This window comes from Gopherus flavomarginatus, chromosome 6 (assembly GCF_025201925.1).
Source record: "Gopherus flavomarginatus isolate rGopFla2 chromosome 6, rGopFla2.mat.asm, whole genome shotgun sequence".
Classification (NCBI taxonomy): domain Eukaryota; kingdom Metazoa; phylum Chordata; order Testudines; family Testudinidae; genus Gopherus; species Gopherus flavomarginatus.
Genome location: NC_066622.1, coordinates 50,465,786 through 50,482,500, shown reverse-complemented (window position 1 = coordinate 50,482,500; position 16,715 = coordinate 50,465,786). Strand labels below are relative to the sequence as shown.

The following is a 16,715-nucleotide window of genomic DNA, read 5'->3' as shown; positions in this document are numbered from 1 at the left end:
GGGGTTAGGTTCTAAAGTCTCTGTGTAAGAGGAAAATCACATATAGTGAAAATTACCATAAAGTATAGTATATACTAGAACAGGGGTCCCCAACCTACGGCACGCATGCTAAAGGTGGCACACAAGCCGATTATTTTTTTTACTGGCAGGCTGCGGGTCCCAGCCACCGCTGAGCCTGTTACCAGCCTGGGGTTCTGTTCACTCAGCTGGCAGCGGGCTGAGCAGGGCCAGCAGTGGGCCAGCTCCTGCCAGCCAGGGTCCCAGCCACCAGCCCTGCTCAGCCCGCTGAGGTCCCAGCCAGTTCTGCTCAGCCTCCAGCCGGCCTGGGTGAACGGCCTGGGGTTCTGTTCACCCAAGGTTCCATCCGCTGGCCTGGGGTTCCGTTCACCCAGGCCGGCAGGAGGCTGGGACCCCAGCTGGCAGCAGGCTGAGGTCCCAGCCGCCAATGCCGCTCAGCCTGCCGCCGACCCGGGGTTCCGGCTGCCGGCCCCTTGCCAGCCAGGGTCTCAGCCACTGGCCCCACTCAACCTCCTGCTGGCCTGGGTGAACAGCAGGAGGCTGAGTGGAGTCACTGGCTGGGATCCCAGCTGGCAGCTGAGTGAACAGAAACCCAGGCTGGCTGCAGGCTCAGCGGTGGCTGGGAGCCGCAGCCTGCCATTAAAAAAAAAAAAAAAAAAATCAGCTCACATGTCACCTTTGGGTGAAGTTGAGGACCATTGTTCTAGTGTATACAGTGTATACTGTGTGTACTGTAGTTTATGGTAGTTTTCACTATACGTGATTTTCCTCTTACACGCTGACCTTAGAACCTAACCCTCGCGTAAGATATGACTCCACTGTGTTCATTTTTGAAAATTTATAATAAGTGATGCTCCGGGGCGGGGGATGCGAAGTGGAAGTTTCGCTGAGGATGCAAAATATCCTTGCACTGGCCATGGATCCTGTGTCAGCTGATCCCCACAGTCTCCAACCAACCTAGGCAGTACAGCAGACACGGCCCTGCCCACTAGCTCCTCTCCACTCCCTAGTCCACCCACCACTTCCCCCACCCTTAAGGCTTAGCCCTCTTACTTTTAAAAATGATTGCTTGCCCCTCTCCTCCCCTCAGGCTTTTCTAGCAGCCCTGTTGCCAGGTATCCAGTTTTAGACTGGAAACTCCAGTAGAAAATGGGACCTGAGTGCCCAGTTAGCAGTGCTGACTGGAAACCAAATGTCTGGTTATAGGAGGAACCACATTAGCCTCTGCTCGTCCCACTCCCAACACCCACCCCAGAGAGCTGGAAGAGAACCTGTCCTCCTGCTGTGGGAGGAGGGGCACCTCAGTGCAGAGGGAGACAAAGAGAATGGGGTAGAACCAGATACGTACCCGTTCTATGTGGACAGGGGCGGATCCTGTTTACGCCCCTCCCCAGCCTTGTTGCGCTTGCAGTTTACCCCTGACCCCTCCCTTGCTCCAGAGACCAACCCGAGCTCCTGCCCCACTGTGCTTTTACCCCAGCCCCTTTTACAATCATTCCCTGGGGTGGGGGGAGGCGGCCACAAATGTTTGGCGCCAGGCCCACAAAAAGTTAATCTGGCCCTGAACTGAGCAACTCCAGCTGAGAGGCTAATTCAGGGAAGGTAGCTCCCAGGACGCTCTGACCTACCCTTTCTCAGCTGGGGCGCTCACCACACGGCTGTCGAATATGAAGGTTTTAGCTACTCTGACCTAGAGCTGACAGCCCAAGCCCAGCCCCCTAAGCCAACGCAGCAATGAGAGCTTCATGCTTGCTGTACCTCTGCTGCCCTGCCACGGGGCACTCTGCCCCTCCGAGCGTCACCCTCCAGCTGCTGCCCACAGTCAGGTTTCGGCCCCGGATGGAGAGCTGGGTCCCGCCGGCCAGCGGGCCGTACGCAGGGTGGACAGCAGTGACGTTCGGCACCTGTGGAGCCACAGACAGCATGGGGCCTTTACCAAGGGAAGTAGGGGGCAGGTCATCCCCAGAGGGGAACCTCTCCAGCATGCAGCCAGGCCAGCCGCCTCCATGCCAGAAACAAAGAGGTGGTGATGGGATGGAGCAGGGCAAGGAAGGGGTGCGCTAGGGGCGGAGGGTGTCCCAGCTGGGCACCAGGCCCTGCTTACAGAGGGGCTGGGCCTGACACACAATAGGGACGAGCCACTGGCTGGAGAGCAAGTGTGGGAAGTCTGCCAACCCTGCTCCGGGAGCTGCCATCCCTGGGATCCCAGCTGGCACTGGGTGGCCGCACTCCCAGGCAAGTCCCATTGCCGACCCCTGGCTCCAGCCTGGGGGGGCTGCTCTCCTGGGGGGCTGTCCTTGCAGCTGGGAGGCAGGCAGGGGAAAAGACGTACCACAAAGATGAAGCCACCAAGGGATGAGGAGCCACTGACGTGGAAGGGTGGGTCCCTCGTTTGCTCCTCGATGGTGAGCTGAACCGTGACAGGCCCCGCCATCACCTGGTTCCTGCTCAGCTCCAGCTCGCACACCAGCACGTCCACAGTGGCTTTGGTGGGGGGCAGCATGGGGGGCCTGTGGGACACGGCAGGGAGCACTGAGACACGGGGGCAGGCCCAACTCCCTACCCCTGCCAGAGAGGACAACAGTGGGGCCCACATCCCTGCCATCTCCCGTCACCATCCGCAGAGCAGGGGCACCAGCCGGGGAGTGGCTCTGAGAAGGAAAGTCACTGGACTCTGTCGCCAAAACCACCCTGGCAATCGCTGAATGCCTCTGGTACAAACCCGAGTGGGTGCCACCAGCTGCCCATGCTCTGGGTCTGATGGCAAACCTGGTGGTGCCCCTCAGTCCTAACCCACAGCCCCTCTTGTCCATACTACTCCAGCCCCCTCCTAAGAGGACTGGTTGCTTGGGGCAGTGGCTGCATGACATGGGGCAGAACTCCCTGGGGTGCCAACACTGGTGACTCGTGCCGTGGGGAAAGGCCAGTGGCTGCGTGCCTGCAGGAGCTGATTCCATCACACACTGCCAGCCCGTTTCCACTAGGGAAAGCTGCCAGCTCCTGGCACCCATACATGAAGGGGTCCCACCTGGGGAGATGTTGCAGCTCAAATGCTGACAGAGCACGGGCCGGGGTCATACTGCAGAGACAGGGGCCCACCAGGGTGTGGGGGGAGAGAGGGAGCTGATTCAAGAACCACACCACTCCACCTTCTCTCTACTACCTAAACTGGGGGAGGTCGGGGGTGGGGAGTGCTCCAAGCACCCCGCAAGCTGAATGGGGAAGTTGCCTCTTCCCCCTCCCCACCCACGTTCTGAGCTGCCCTGGCCAGGAAGGAAAGCCCCACCCCCAGATGAGTCAGCCAGAGAAACCTCTATCCCCAGGTCAGTGGCAGCCCCGACAGCAACCCCGGAGCCCCACCACCACCCCCTACCTCCTGTCCAGGCTCTCTTCAGGCAGCATGGTGCAGTTCCTCTGCCCCACCATCACCCGGTAGGTGCTGCCAGCCACAGGGGACCCGACGGCGGCGGTGAAGTGCCGGCGTGACTGGAAGCCCATCCCACAGAGCGTCACCCGGGTGCGGCCTTGCAAGGGGGCGCTTCGGGGGTGGAACTGAGGGAAAACAAGGCAGCGTCACATCCCCGGCCCACCCCAGCCCCCAGACATCCCGGCTCTCCACTCTTGGACTCCCAACAGCAGCACAGGGCTCACCCACCCAGCTCATGGGCAGCAGGTGGGCAGCCCTGGTGAGGAAGGGAGGGTGCAGGCCAGAGGCTGGCCCTGTGGCAAAACCGCTTGGTGAGCCCTGGGCCATGGCGGGAGACATGTCCAATGGCAGGCTGAGGGGACCCCAGCGAACTGACAGGGCACGACTCCCTCACAGGGGGTAGGGGGGCAGCAGCAGATGGCGTTGGGGGCCATGCCCACCCTCCCCCTAATCCAAACCCACCTGTTGTCCCCGCAGCCACCACAGCCTGCACTGATGTGATGGACCCAGTGTGGCTCACACCCCAAGGACTAAACCAGCAGCCTCCAGAGTCCAGGGCAAGAGCTATGACAGCACAAGTTGAAGAGCTCCCCAGCGCCGAGGGGGCTTGTGATGGCCCCCACGCAGTAGGCTGTCCCTAGGGGGCCCGTGACAGCTCCCTGCCCGGCAGGACCCCTGAGGGGGCCCATGACAGCTCCCCGCCCAGCAGGACACTCCGAGGAGACCTGTGACAGCTCCCAGCCCAGCAGGACGCTCCCAAGGGGCCCATGACAGACAGTTCCCCGCCTGGCAGGATGCCCAAGGCAGCCCATGACAGCTCTCCACCCAGCAGGATGCCCAAGGGAGCCTGTAAAAGCTCCCCACCTGGCAGCACACCCAAGGGGGCCCATGACAGCTCCCCACCCCACAGGACACCAAGCGGGCCTGTGTCAGCTCCCCACCCAGCAGGACACCCTGAGGGGGCCCATGGCAGCTCTCTGCCTGGCAGAACCCCCTGAGGGGGACCATGACAGCTTCCCAGCAGGCAGCAGTCCTGTGGAAGGGCAATACTGGGAAATAACCTCTTCCAGTACTAGAGCTTATAACTTCTTCTAATGCAACTTAGCAGCTGGACATGAGGAGATGCCCGCAAGTGCTGCAAGTGATGCCAAGGTGCCCCCGGGGAAGCATCTGACCAGCCATGCAGGGGCTCAGAAGAGGGGGAAAGGAGGCATTTCCCCATTGTGATGCTCGGTACCTCAGAAGCACACCCTACACCCCCATGTTCATCTTTATAAATGATTGTGTGGTATCCAATGCAAAGTTTGTCACGTTGGGTGTCTTCGGAAGGCTCATGATGCACTGAACATGGCTGTTATAGTGATGTTATAGTAATTGTTACAGTAATGTTATAGGTTATAATTTCATGTATATAGTTATGAGGCTGAAAATGAATCCTCATGGCTTAGAACAAGCCCATGCAAAAACCCTCCAAGAGCAGAGAGGTGGTTCACATCTCGTCAGGGCATGGATGGGACAAACCCAGCCCAGCCTCACAAGAACAAAGGACACTGGCCTAGGCAGGAACAAAAGAATCTGTTAGACCCTCGAGGAAGTTACCCCCTTCCTTTGGTCAGTTTGGGACTGCGATGAAGTAATGTTCATCTGACTTTGAGGGGGATGGGGAGGAGCCAAGAGGAAAGGAAGGACATGATAAAAGGGAGAGACATTTTGCCATGCTTCCTCTCTTGTCCACCTTCATCTACAGACACCACCACCACCAAGCAACTGAAATGCTGATCAAAGGGGAGAGCCTGACAGAAAAGTAACCAGACAGCCTCTGGTGAGAAGCATCTATGTTTTTAAGGACATTGAAAGTGTTAGGAGCGGCTTAGAATGCATTTTGCTTTTATTTCATTTGACCAAATCTGACTTGTTATGCTTTGATTTATAATCACTTAATCTACCTTTATAGTTAATAAATCTGTTTGTCTATTCTACCTGAAGCAGTGCATTTGGTTTGCAGCGTGTCAGAGGCTCCCCTTGGGATAACAAGCCTGGTGCATATCAATTTCTTTCTTAAATTGATGAAATTATATAAGCTTGCAGCGTCCAGCGTCCATAACTGGACACTGCAAAACAGAGGTTCCTAGGGTTGTTTCTGGGACCAGAGATATTGGCTAGTGTCATTCATTTGCAAGTAGCTGGGAGCAGCTTACATGCCAGAGGCTGTGGATGAACAGCCCAGGAGTGGGGGTTCTCACAGCAGAGCGAGGTAAGGCTGGCTGCCAAAATCAAAGATTGGAGTGACCTAGGAGATCACTGGTCCAGATAACACCAGAGGAGAACGTAACACCCATGTTAACAGAGATGTTTTTAAACCGCTTGCTGCCATCTCATGGGTCACTTTGCTGGTGAGTTCGAGGCCTTCCCCTGCCCTGCGTCTGTCCGCTCTGTCAGCTGATCAGGACAGCTATCTGTTACCCTGGGTGTGTACAGGACCCAGCACAGCAGAGCCCTTATCCTCACATGCTGCAGCAATGCGGAGCCCTCAGTGTAACCAGTCCTTGCCAGGGAGCTGGCCTTTGGCAAGGTTGGAGGGGAAGCTGAACTAACAAGCACGCTCAGAAGCACCTGCTAACCACCCCCTCTGCCCTGTTTGAGTCTCTGCAGGAGGGAGATGGTGGGAGAGGGAGTTTGTTTTTGCAGAGGACCACGCATAACCTCGCCTAGCAGTGAGGACCCCATAAAACTGCTTGGAGATAGGGACCCTAGCAACTGGTGACCTGGTGACCAGGAGGCCCAGCCCAGCTTGGCAGTCAGCTGGTTCTGGCCAGTGGGAGGACAAAGGGCTGAGGAGAAAGGACCCTGGTGATCTGACCAACCAGTTCCAGCCAGAGGGGAACAAAGGATGGAAGAGAGGAACCCAGGTGACCTGTTTAGCTGGGACCGAAGACAAAGGATGGGGAGGAGCTGTTGCAGGAGATGATATAGGATGACTGTCTGGAAGGAGGGGGCTTCTGGACTAGTGAGAGAGAGCAGCCAGAGACCACCTGGATGCAGGAGAGACCTAGATGTACGGTGCTGAGGGAGGCCAAGCCTGAGGGCCCAGAGAGTTTCCTGTGCTGGGTTCAGATGCTCAATAAACCCTCCTGTTATAAGCTGTCTGAGAGTCACTCCAGTCTAGAGATCGGAGTTGCATCATTCCCTCTGGGGATGGAGGCGCTGGGAGTCCAGAGTGAGTGGACTCCCTGAGGGGGCCCAAGGCAAGAGACAGACGTGCTGAAGGCTCAGAGAGGTGCGGTTCCAGGGGCCTATGGCTTAACCCTCGAGACAGAGTAGACTCCAGAGATGGGCTGTCACACTGGAGGCAGTTCCTCCCAGGGACTGTGAGGAGGGAAGAAAGAGCACGAGTACTGGGAGTCTGTGACACAGGGCAGTTAACTTAGACCCGAATGAGAGGGCACATGAGAAATGGCAATAAAATATTGCCTGATCTAGGGAAGGGAAGATGGGGCAGAGGACATTACAAGATGGGAGATTAAAACCAATAAAAGGCAATACTTCTGCACACAACAGGCAGGCAGACTGTGGAACTCTCTGCCACCAGAAACTGCAGAGGCCACCAGAAACTGCAGACACAATGCAAAAAGGGATTGGACATGGGCACGGACAATGAGAATAGCCAGAGCTGTCATAATTAATAACAAATCTGGCAGGGATATTGAACCTCCTGCCTCAGGGCTTAAGTCAACCTATTAGAGACCAGGAGGGGACCTGTGTGCAGAAGGCTGACACCTCTGGTCCCTGGGAGGCTGGGCCAGATGGATCTCTGCTCTGACCCAGTCTGACAATGTCCATGTTCCTCTGATAGGTGACAAACCCTGCCCTCTCCCCCCAGTCTGGCACAAAGCCAGTCCCAGCCAACAGCAGCATGTCCCCTGCCAGCCCCCCTTGGGGGAGGGAAATGCCCAGGTTACTGCAGAGCTAGGAAAGGGGATTGGGGGTGAGCATGAAAGAAAGTCTGGGTCAGGGCAGCAGCCAGACAGCACCACTCCCTCCAGGGTAGGATCGGCAGCGGGTGTGTTTTGGGTCCAGGGCCCTAGGGGCTGCATGTAGCAGGAGGACGTATCGAGGTGCACCAGAGAAAGCGGAGTGCAAAGCGTGGGCCCTGTGGCAGGACAAGAGCCAGCACAGCATACAAGGAGGAACAGGAGGGACAGCGCAGGGGACAGTTCAGGTGCCTACGTCAGTGAGGATGGGAGGGCAGCTCTTCTCGGTCCATAGTGCTGCGCAGTCCACCTGCCGAGTGCACTTGCCCCCGCACCAGCCACACCGCATGAAGCGCTCCGCCCGCAGGCAGCGCTGGCAAGTCAGGAAGTGGCGGCAGCCTGGGCCGATGATGGCGACTTGAGACACCTTCAGGGGAAAGGGAGAATGTCAGCGTGCGGGGCCGAGGCTCGCGGAGATCTCGGGGCAGCCACAAAGCACCCACTGAACAGGGACCTCCACACACCCCTCAGCGCCAGGAGGACAGGACATGGCCTTCCTGCAGCTGGAATGCCCCATGGTACAGCCACTGCTGCCTCCCAGCCACAAGTGAGGGGCTGCGATGAATCCCACAGCCCAGCCAGCACATCTCCCCAGGACAGACCAGCTGGCAGGACAGCCGGGTCGGCAGCCCAACATGCAGACCACCTGCCTATACCCCACAGCACTCAGAGGCAGTCCAGGGCTCCAATCCCATTTGGGGCCAGGGCACAGAGTGGCTTCCTGACCCGGGCGAAGTGGGAGCCCTCAGCCCAGCGAGGTTGGGGGCAAACACTCGCCTGTCTCACCTTGTTTCCAGTGGCGAAAAGCAGAGAGTCTTGCAGCAGGCCAACCTCCCGCAGCACCGGCAGCTCCTTGCCCAGGGAGAAATTGGCCAAGGTGACGGTGTAGGAGCTGGATCGCTGAAGCACCACCTATGGGGGGGAGTAGTTGGCCATGTTCAGAGAGCGAGCGACCCCAAGGAAAGCTGGGGGACATGGCCCAGCCGACCCCCACGGGAGGAGAGTAGCACTGCCTTGTGCGGGGCACTGTGCCTCGGCTCCCTGCAATCCCAGGGAAGGAGGGGTCTACAGTGTCTGCATGACCCCCCTATGCTGCTCAGGCCCAGCCAGTGGCCTGACCACATGGCTGGATGGAGGCAGCTGACTCCTCCAAGCCCAGCCAGCCACAGGGAGAGGGGGTGAGCCTACGATAGTGGCAACACAGCAACAGCGCCAGGGAAAGGGATGGAGGTGCTTTGGACTGGGCACAATCCAGTCAGCCTCACAGGTCATAGTGATTGGCAGCTAGTCACAGAGCCCCAAGTCCAGGCATGATTTGACCCATTTTATCCAGCCGTGTCAGTTCCACGGGATGGACGCCCCACGCGAGCTTTGGAAACCATTGGAGAATCCCAGGGCGTGTCGCTCCCTGCTGGAGAGGCTGGCATTGCAGCCCCTCTGGAGTGGATATGTGACACAGCCATGTAGCCTGGCACCGCAGAGCCTACCTGCATAATGCGCCCCTCTGCCGTGCCCAGGTGGGCGACCGTCACATTGCCCTGGGCCATCACAAAGATGGAGGTGAGCAGGACTCCGACCATGTTCCCATTGAACAGATCCACCTTGTAGGGGGCTGTGATGACCAGGGTGGGCTTGTTCCAGCAGCTGGTATCCACCACCGGAGACGAGAGGTTCACCTGGGACATCGCACAGCGTTAGCTCCCTGTGGCACCTCCACCGCCCCCCTGTCTTCCTCCCCCTCCTGCCCCTGGCTGCCTGGTGTCACACATGGACCTGCCTGTGCTCCCACTGCATCTGGGGGCGCTGCCCCCGCCCTGCTACTCACTGCTCCCTGTGCTGGCCACCCGTGGGGAGGGAGCAGCTGGGGGGAAAGGGGACAGGGAATCCACTGCTGGCCCCAGCCACTTCCAGCTACCCCCTGCCCGGCTTCCTCCAGCTACCACCAGCAGTCAGCTCCACATTCCCACCTATACACCCCACCCTCCCAGTATCACCCAGCCCCCAGCACTCACCCATACTGGGATGCTGGGGGGTTGGGATGTATCACCCATATACTGCCAACTCCTCAATACCACCCAGTCTCCCAACCCTCCATATACTCCAACCCCCCAGCATCCCAGTACCACCCATACACCCCCAACTCCCCAGTGCCACCCAACCCCATACACTCCAACCCCCCAGTACCCACCCATACACCCCCTGAACCGCAGTACCACCCAATCCCCCAGCATCCACCCATACGCTCTCAACCCCCCAGCATCCCAGTACCACCCATATACCCCCAACCAGGGCTGCCCAGAGGATTCAGGGGTCCTGGAACAAAGCAAATTTGGGGGCCCCTTCCATAAAAAACAGTTGCAATATTATAGAATACTATATTCTCGTGGGGGCCCATGCAGGAGCCAGGGCAAATTGCCTCACTTGCCCCCCCCCGTGGGTGGCCCTGCCCCCAACTCCCCAGTACCACCCAGCCCTCATTCACCCACTGCACCCCAGTATCATCCAGCCTTCCAGCATCCATCTATACATCCCCCAACTCCATAGCACCCACTCATACACCCCCTAACCTCCCTCCCCATCCCCATACATCCCACCTTGCACTACGGGATGCATTGCCCAGAAGCTGAAGTTGATGCAATCAACAAATACAAAATGAACTCAGTAACTGATTGGCCCAGAACATCCCCCATGGTGCTACACAGAACTTGGCACCTGCAGGCGTGGGTAGCCTTTGGGCTTGGCGCTGGCCAGGCAAGGATAAGGGGACTCCACTGATCTCCAGCTCCCCTTACTGCAGAAGCCCGGGCCAGCTAGGAATCACCAGAAGCCAGGGCCAGCTCTAGGTTTTTTCCCACCTCAAGCAAAAAAACAATTTGGCTGCTCCCACCCCAGCCCAGGACTGTCCCCCACTGCACCAGCCCCGGCCTCTCCCTGCCCACCTGCACCCCCTGCCGCCGCAGCTCTGGGCCTCCCCCAACCCACACCCCCTTCTGCCCCAGCCCTGGCTCTCTCACACCCCCCTACCATCCCAGCCCTGGGCTCTCCCCCACACACACATCCCGTGCTGCCCCAGCTCTGGGCTCCCTCCACACACACATTCCTGCACCTAGGGTAACCATAAAGCAAATGTGAAAAACTGGGACAGGAGGTGGGGGGTAATAGGTGCCTATATAAGAAAAAGACCCGAAAATCGGGACTGTCCCTATAAAACCGGGACATCTGGTCACCCTACCTGCACCCTCCTTCTGCCCCAGCCCTGGGTCACTGGTAACTAGCTCCCAGAGTGGGTCATTCAGCAGGAATTTGGATGTGCACAGAACACAGATAGGATTGGTTCCCATATGGTTACAGAATTGCAGTAAAGTGGAACAATTTTCAGCTTGTGTGATTGGAGGATATCTGGGTGCATATTATAAGGCTGTCCTCCATAAATGAGGAAAAGTTGAGGTGCCTTTATTATTCCCTTTCTGAATATTAGCTAAGTCTGGAAAGGAAAAGTCAATTTCTACTTCCATGGCTCTGAAGTGGAAATCCTCCGAAGTGCCTGGTACTGTATCTAAACCTGCCCTGGTCCAGAGCAAGCCTCCCCTCCCTTACTTTTCATTTTAAATTCTAGTGGGATCCACATATCCTCCTTGCTAGGCTTCAGATAGAGAGGGGCACTGTCCATTTAGTCCACCCAATTCCTTCTTAGGGGGCTGTAAGGTGAGTTCACACCAGTATCCCTAATCCAGTCTGGGGAAGTCTTCTGAAGGGGATATCTGGGGCAAAGCCTTCTACTCCTTGGGCACACTTGTTCCCCATTCACAGTGCCACCCCGCTCCAGCAGTCAGCTCTCCATTCACAGTAACCTGCAGCATGAGGTTTCAGCTACCATACTCCCTCCCCCTCCTGTTGATAGCAGCCAAGGGAATGCTGGGAAATGTAGTTCTTCCTCTGCTCCAGGGCTGGGTCTATAGGCAGGGAGCTAACCAAGGAACTACAGCTCCCAGGGCCCCCTGTTGGTTCTCAGCTCCCAGGCTGGATCCCTGCCAGCTGCTGCCCCTGCAAATGGGCTGCCCCAAGCAGCTGCTTGCTTTGCTGGTGCCTAGAGCCGCCCCTGCCAGCAGCGAGAGAGGCATGGCCGCAGGCCTGGCTGTTAAGCCACAGACAAGAGATGCTGCAGGGAACAGATACTGCCGGCAGCTGCAGGGGAAGCAGCAGCTCCTGAGCATGTGGATGAATGCTGGGCAGCTGCCAGGAAATTTTAGAGCTGTTTTCCTTGCAGGGAAGTCTCTCTTGGGATAATGGGCAAACTCCCTGCCTTGATCCCAGAGTTTCTCAGCCCTGGGGCAGGGGAGGAGGTTGGACTGCCCTGGGAGGGGCAGGCAGAACAGATGTGAGAGAGGCAAAGGAGTGGAGGTGGCACAGCTGCAGGGCAGCTTCCTGCAAACATCTTCCCCTGCAGCACATGGCCCTGATCCAGCTGGCCAGACACACAGCTCAGCGGCCCATGCTCTGTATGGCTGCTCAGAGGGATAATGCCCGGGCTGACCACCCAAGGCCATCCACAGAGCAGGTGACTTCCCAGCCAGAGCAGGACAGGCATGGATGGAAGGTGGAACAGTGCCAGAAGTGGGCGGGGAAGACAATGGAGAAGGGATGATGCCTGTGCCAAGGCACGGAAGGAGAGGCCAGCCACCTACCCGGTGCAGCAGGCGGCACAGAGGTGAGTCACTGTCCAGTCACATGCGCTGCGCTGTATGCGGGGGGGCACTGAGGTGCAACTCTCTCTCCACCAGGGACCCAGAAGACCAAAGCCATTCAGCACTCTGGAGGCATTATGTGCAAGTCGCTCTTGTGACAAGCACACTGCCGGATGGAGACCTCCTGCCCTGGGACCAGCAGCCAGTGAACTGAACCTGAGCTGCCAGAGCCAAGGGCTCCTAAAGGAAGCTGATGATCAGGGCGTAGGATGGACATGGAGGAGAAGGACAAATGTCCTCAATGTTCCAGGCCACACAGGAGTGCCCTCGGAAATCCATCTCCATTGCCTGGCCCAGAACCACATCCATAGGCCTGGCACAGGGAGGCTCCATGGGATCTGATGCACGCCATCCCTGGAGATGAGGTTGCTACCGCTAGGGCCTTGCTAGCTAGTCACCCCAGGGGCATGAGGGACCGCTGGCACCAGCATTACCTCAGCAGGTAGGTCAGAACACACTGGTGCAGATTACAACCGGAGCAGGGTGGCACATTAAGCCTGTGATGGGATTTCAGAACCGGGGTCACAGGAAGCAAAGCTCCCTCTGGGTACAGTCAGAGGTCCCGGAGATGAAGACGCAGTGTTTCTGTCCTGCCTCGCGTTGGCTGCGTACCATTTGCTATCCCGCTGTTGAATCCACAGGCAGCTTCTAACTTAAGATCTGTTTGCCTCTCACATGCACGGCTTAGCTGTCTCGCCTGGAGTCATAACACCCACCCCTTCCTCCATGTGCACCAGCACCCGACCCAGCCAGGGCCGGTGCAACCATTTAGGCGAATTAGGTGGTCGCCTAGGGCGCTGGCATTTGGGGGGCACCATTTTCTTTGGCAGCGACTGCGGCGGCTGGATCTTCAGCCGCCCTAGTTGCAGTCAGCATTTAGGCGGCAGGCGCTGGGGCAGGGGAGCGTGGGGAGGGCCGCCTGCAGCAAGTAAAGAGGGGGGCAGCGGCATGCAGGGGAACTCCCCACCCCAGTTCACCCCTGCCCCACCTCCTCCCCAGGGCTGTCCTTACCCATAGGCAGAACAGGCAGCCGCCTAGGGCGCCACTAGGTCTGGGGGCACCGCTCTGCTGGGAGCCCAGACAGACGGGAAGCAGTAGAGCATGTAAGAGCAGGGCTGCTGGGTCCTAGAGAGAGCCAAATGCAGCACAGTCTGAGGGAGGGGATTGGCTGCTGGGGTCTCTGGGAAGGGGTGGGGGAAGGAACTCACCTGTAGGGTGACCAGATGTCCCGATTTTATAGGGACAGTCCTGATTTTTGGGTCTTTTTCTTATATAGGCTCCTATTCCCCTCCCACCCCCGTCCCGATTTTTCACATTTGCTGTCTGGTCGCCCTAGGTAGGGGTAATGGTACCTATATAAGACAAAGCCCCAAATATTGGTACTGGCCCTATAAAATCAGGACATCTGGATCCAGTCACCCTAGCTGGGGAGCGCATCTCTCACCTGGGCTGGCAGCGATCCATCTCATCCAGGGGGAGCTGCACAGGGCAGGATGAGCTGCTGTGACTCCATGGGTGCCCCGTCCCTGAGATCAGATGCTGTGCTAACTTCACCATGATCCGTTGGGCAGGCGGTGGTGCCCATTGGCGTGTGATCGGACCTGAGGGTTTGCTGCTGCTGTTGACACTCTGCACCCCAAGAGGTGGACTTTGGGGTCCTGCAGTTTTCCACCTATCTCCTCCTCTACTGCAGCTGTTGGACCAGCGGGCTGGGGGGTGAGCCAAGCATGAAAGCAGTACTGTGTTGCCATTTAGATTGTCATTTAACAACTTTGTTTGCCAAAAATGCTTGCTAACAATCCTGAATTCAATTTCAATATTTTTTTTAAAAAAAATCAGTATCTTAGCCAAAAACAGAAAATTAAGTTGTTGACAATTATTTGTGACAAGTTTGGTATGGGGAAGGGAGTGGGCCAGTTTCAAAAAAAAAAAAAAAAAAAAGTTGATTGACTTTCCTATAGCCCTGTTACTGCTAAATAGAGCCCTCCAACAACTGTAATATGCTCATCTCTCTACTAGTGTATAGAGCAGGGGTCGGCAACCTACGGCACATGTGCCAAAGGTGGCACGCGAGCTGATTTTTGATGGCATGTGGCCATGGGCTCAGCCGCTCAGCCCGCCGCTGCCCCATTGCCAGCCGGGGTCCCGGCCACCGACCCCACTCAGCCCCCACTGCTGGCCTGGGAACCCCCAGGAACCCCAGGCTGGCAGCAGGCTGAGCAGGCCAGCAGCTGATACCCTGGCTGAGCTACTCAACCCACTGTCGGCCTGGGGTTCCATTCAGTCAGCTGGTAGGTGGGCTGAGCAGGACTAAATTCAATGAAATAGGAAAACAAGAGCAACTAATGACAAAATGCAAGAACCTAGAGCAGTGGTCCCCAACCTTTTTCGTCTGGCAGTCACCAGACGAAGGACCTTGGCCATGAATGAGCATCTGCCAAAATTCGGCAGCATTTCAGCGGCAACACCTCTGGATGATGATGCTTATCGGTGGTAAGCAGTGTCATCCAGAGGCATCGCTGCCGAAATGCTGCTGAATTTCAGTGGCATTTTGACAGATGCTTGTCCGCCGGCCAGTACGCAGGCGCACTGAGAGGCCCCTGTGGGCGCCATGGCACCCTTGGGCACCGCGTTGGGGACCCCTGACCTAGAGAGCCTCCTGAAGCACGGCGATCGTTTTGATTTAAATGGACTTGAACTGTATGAAGAATTGAGTACACTGTCATCAATGTTGCCACATGGAAAATCGATGATGGACATTGTACAGTTTACTCATACCAGCAAACTTGTTGACATATATCCTAATGTGTATATTGCCACTTGTATTCTACTGACAATTCCTGTAACAGTAGCATCAGGAGAACAGAGTTTCTCAAAACTAAAGCTCCTTAAAAACTATCTCCGCTCTACAAGAAGTCAGGAACACTTGACTGGTCTTGCTGTTCTTGCAATCAAACAAGACATCACTTTGTCTTTGTCATAGATGACATTATTACTGATTTTGCAGCCAAAAAAGCCAGAAAGATTGCTTTTAATTAAAAACAAATCCTTGTTTCAATACTTCTTCATATAAATTTCCAATAAAATGTTGACAAATTAAAAAAATTATATTATTTGCATCAGTCTGTCAAATCAGAATTTTTTCTATAGTGCTACCTCTTTAGTGCTAGTCCATCAGCATTACAATATGCTTAATAAAGTTAAACTGGTTTTAGTAACATGCATGTGGCAAGTTTTCCAATAGTGTAAGCTTATGTTTGTGTTGCTAAGATCAAGACAGGCACAGGGGCACCAGTTTAATAATCCCATCTAGGGCACCATAAATCCTAAGGACGGCCCTGCTCCTCCCCGAGCATGCTGTGGCTGCTTCACTTCTCTCGCCTCCCAATCAGCTTAGGCGCCGCAAGCCTGGGAGGCAGGAGAAGTGAAGCAGCGACGGTGTGCTCAGGGTGCTCGCACACAGAGCAGGGGTGAGCTGGGGTGGGGGGGTGCCTCAGGGTGGAGGGTGGGGAGTTGCCACAAGGGAGGCGCCTCAGGGTGGAGAGGGAGAGCTGCTGCAAGGGGACAACTCTGGGCAGGGGCACAGGGGGGAGGGCGCAAGGTGCAAGTCTCGCTTAGGGCATGAAACATTCTTGCACCGGCCCTGGACCCAGCTGGAGCAGGCAGCCCAATTTCCCTGCCTTTGGGACTCGCACAGCTCCAGGCAGCTGCTGCAGAAGAAGAGGGCGTCCAACTGTCAATAGAGCATGAGCTCATGCCAGGCTCCTTATCCGTTTCCCAAGAATAAAGACTCAGGTCCTTCCCACTCCCAAAGGCAAGGGGCTTGGCCTGACCCCGTGACACACAGTAGTGGAAGGATGGAGACGAAGCTGGATCAAAAAGCCACAGCAGCCTCTGTGGAGAGAGGATTTTCCATCACACTCCCAGGAAAGTGGTGGGTTCCCATTCCTCCAGGGCAGAACTCCCAGGAGATGAAACCAGGGAGGGGCAAGGGATCCAGCTGAGATCAGGGCTCGGTACACAGCCTCAGTCTGGGCTACACTTAAAAATCCGACATCACTTGGCTGGGAAAACGTCACCCCAAGCACTGTAGTTATGCTGGCCTAACCCCTAATGCAGACAGCTAGGCTGACAGAATTCTCCCTTTACCTAGCTACTGCCTCTCAGAGAGCTGGATTCACTCCAGCCATGGGAAAACCCCTTAGCTGGCACAGGAAGTGTCTAGGCTGCAGCTCTACCAGGGCACAGATGCAGTGTTGTAGCTGTGTGGCCACAGACACCCTCTGGCCCACCCCTCTCCTCTACCCAGAATGGAGCTACAGGCTATGCACAAGCAAAGCCAGTCACAGGGCAAAGGGTTGCCCTGCTGCGCCCCATCCCAGACAGCCTCTGACTCGTCTCACTGCCCCCCTCCACGCCCCTTCCACCCGCAGCATTTCACAGTCTCCAGGGGCTGAAGTTAACAGCCTCTGGTTCTTCCAGCACAGGGATCAG

At 56.7% G+C, this 16,715-nt stretch overlaps 1 protein-coding gene across 8 annotated transcripts in view; it reads right to left on the bottom strand.

The window, feature by feature from the left end:
- Positions 1 to 16,715, bottom strand: part of MST1R (macrophage stimulating 1 receptor) — a 91,169-nt gene that overhangs the window by 27,013 nt on the left and 47,441 nt on the right. For all 8 annotated transcript variants that reach the window (XM_050958634.1, XM_050958628.1, XM_050958627.1 and 5 more), the window contains 6 exons: positions 8,964 to 9,152; positions 8,263 to 8,388; positions 7,673 to 7,843; positions 3,392 to 3,570; positions 2,351 to 2,528; positions 1,777 to 1,922 (listed from right to left, as the gene is read on the bottom strand). In XM_050958634.1, coding sequence (XP_050814591.1) covers positions 1,777 to 1,922; positions 2,351 to 2,528; positions 3,392 to 3,570; positions 7,673 to 7,843; positions 8,263 to 8,388; positions 8,964 to 9,056 — 893 coding nt within the window. In that variant the 5' untranslated portion in view covers positions 9,057 to 9,152. The remainder of the gene's footprint in view (positions 1 to 1,776; positions 1,923 to 2,350; positions 2,529 to 3,391; positions 3,571 to 7,672; positions 7,844 to 8,262; positions 8,389 to 8,963; positions 9,153 to 16,715) is intronic.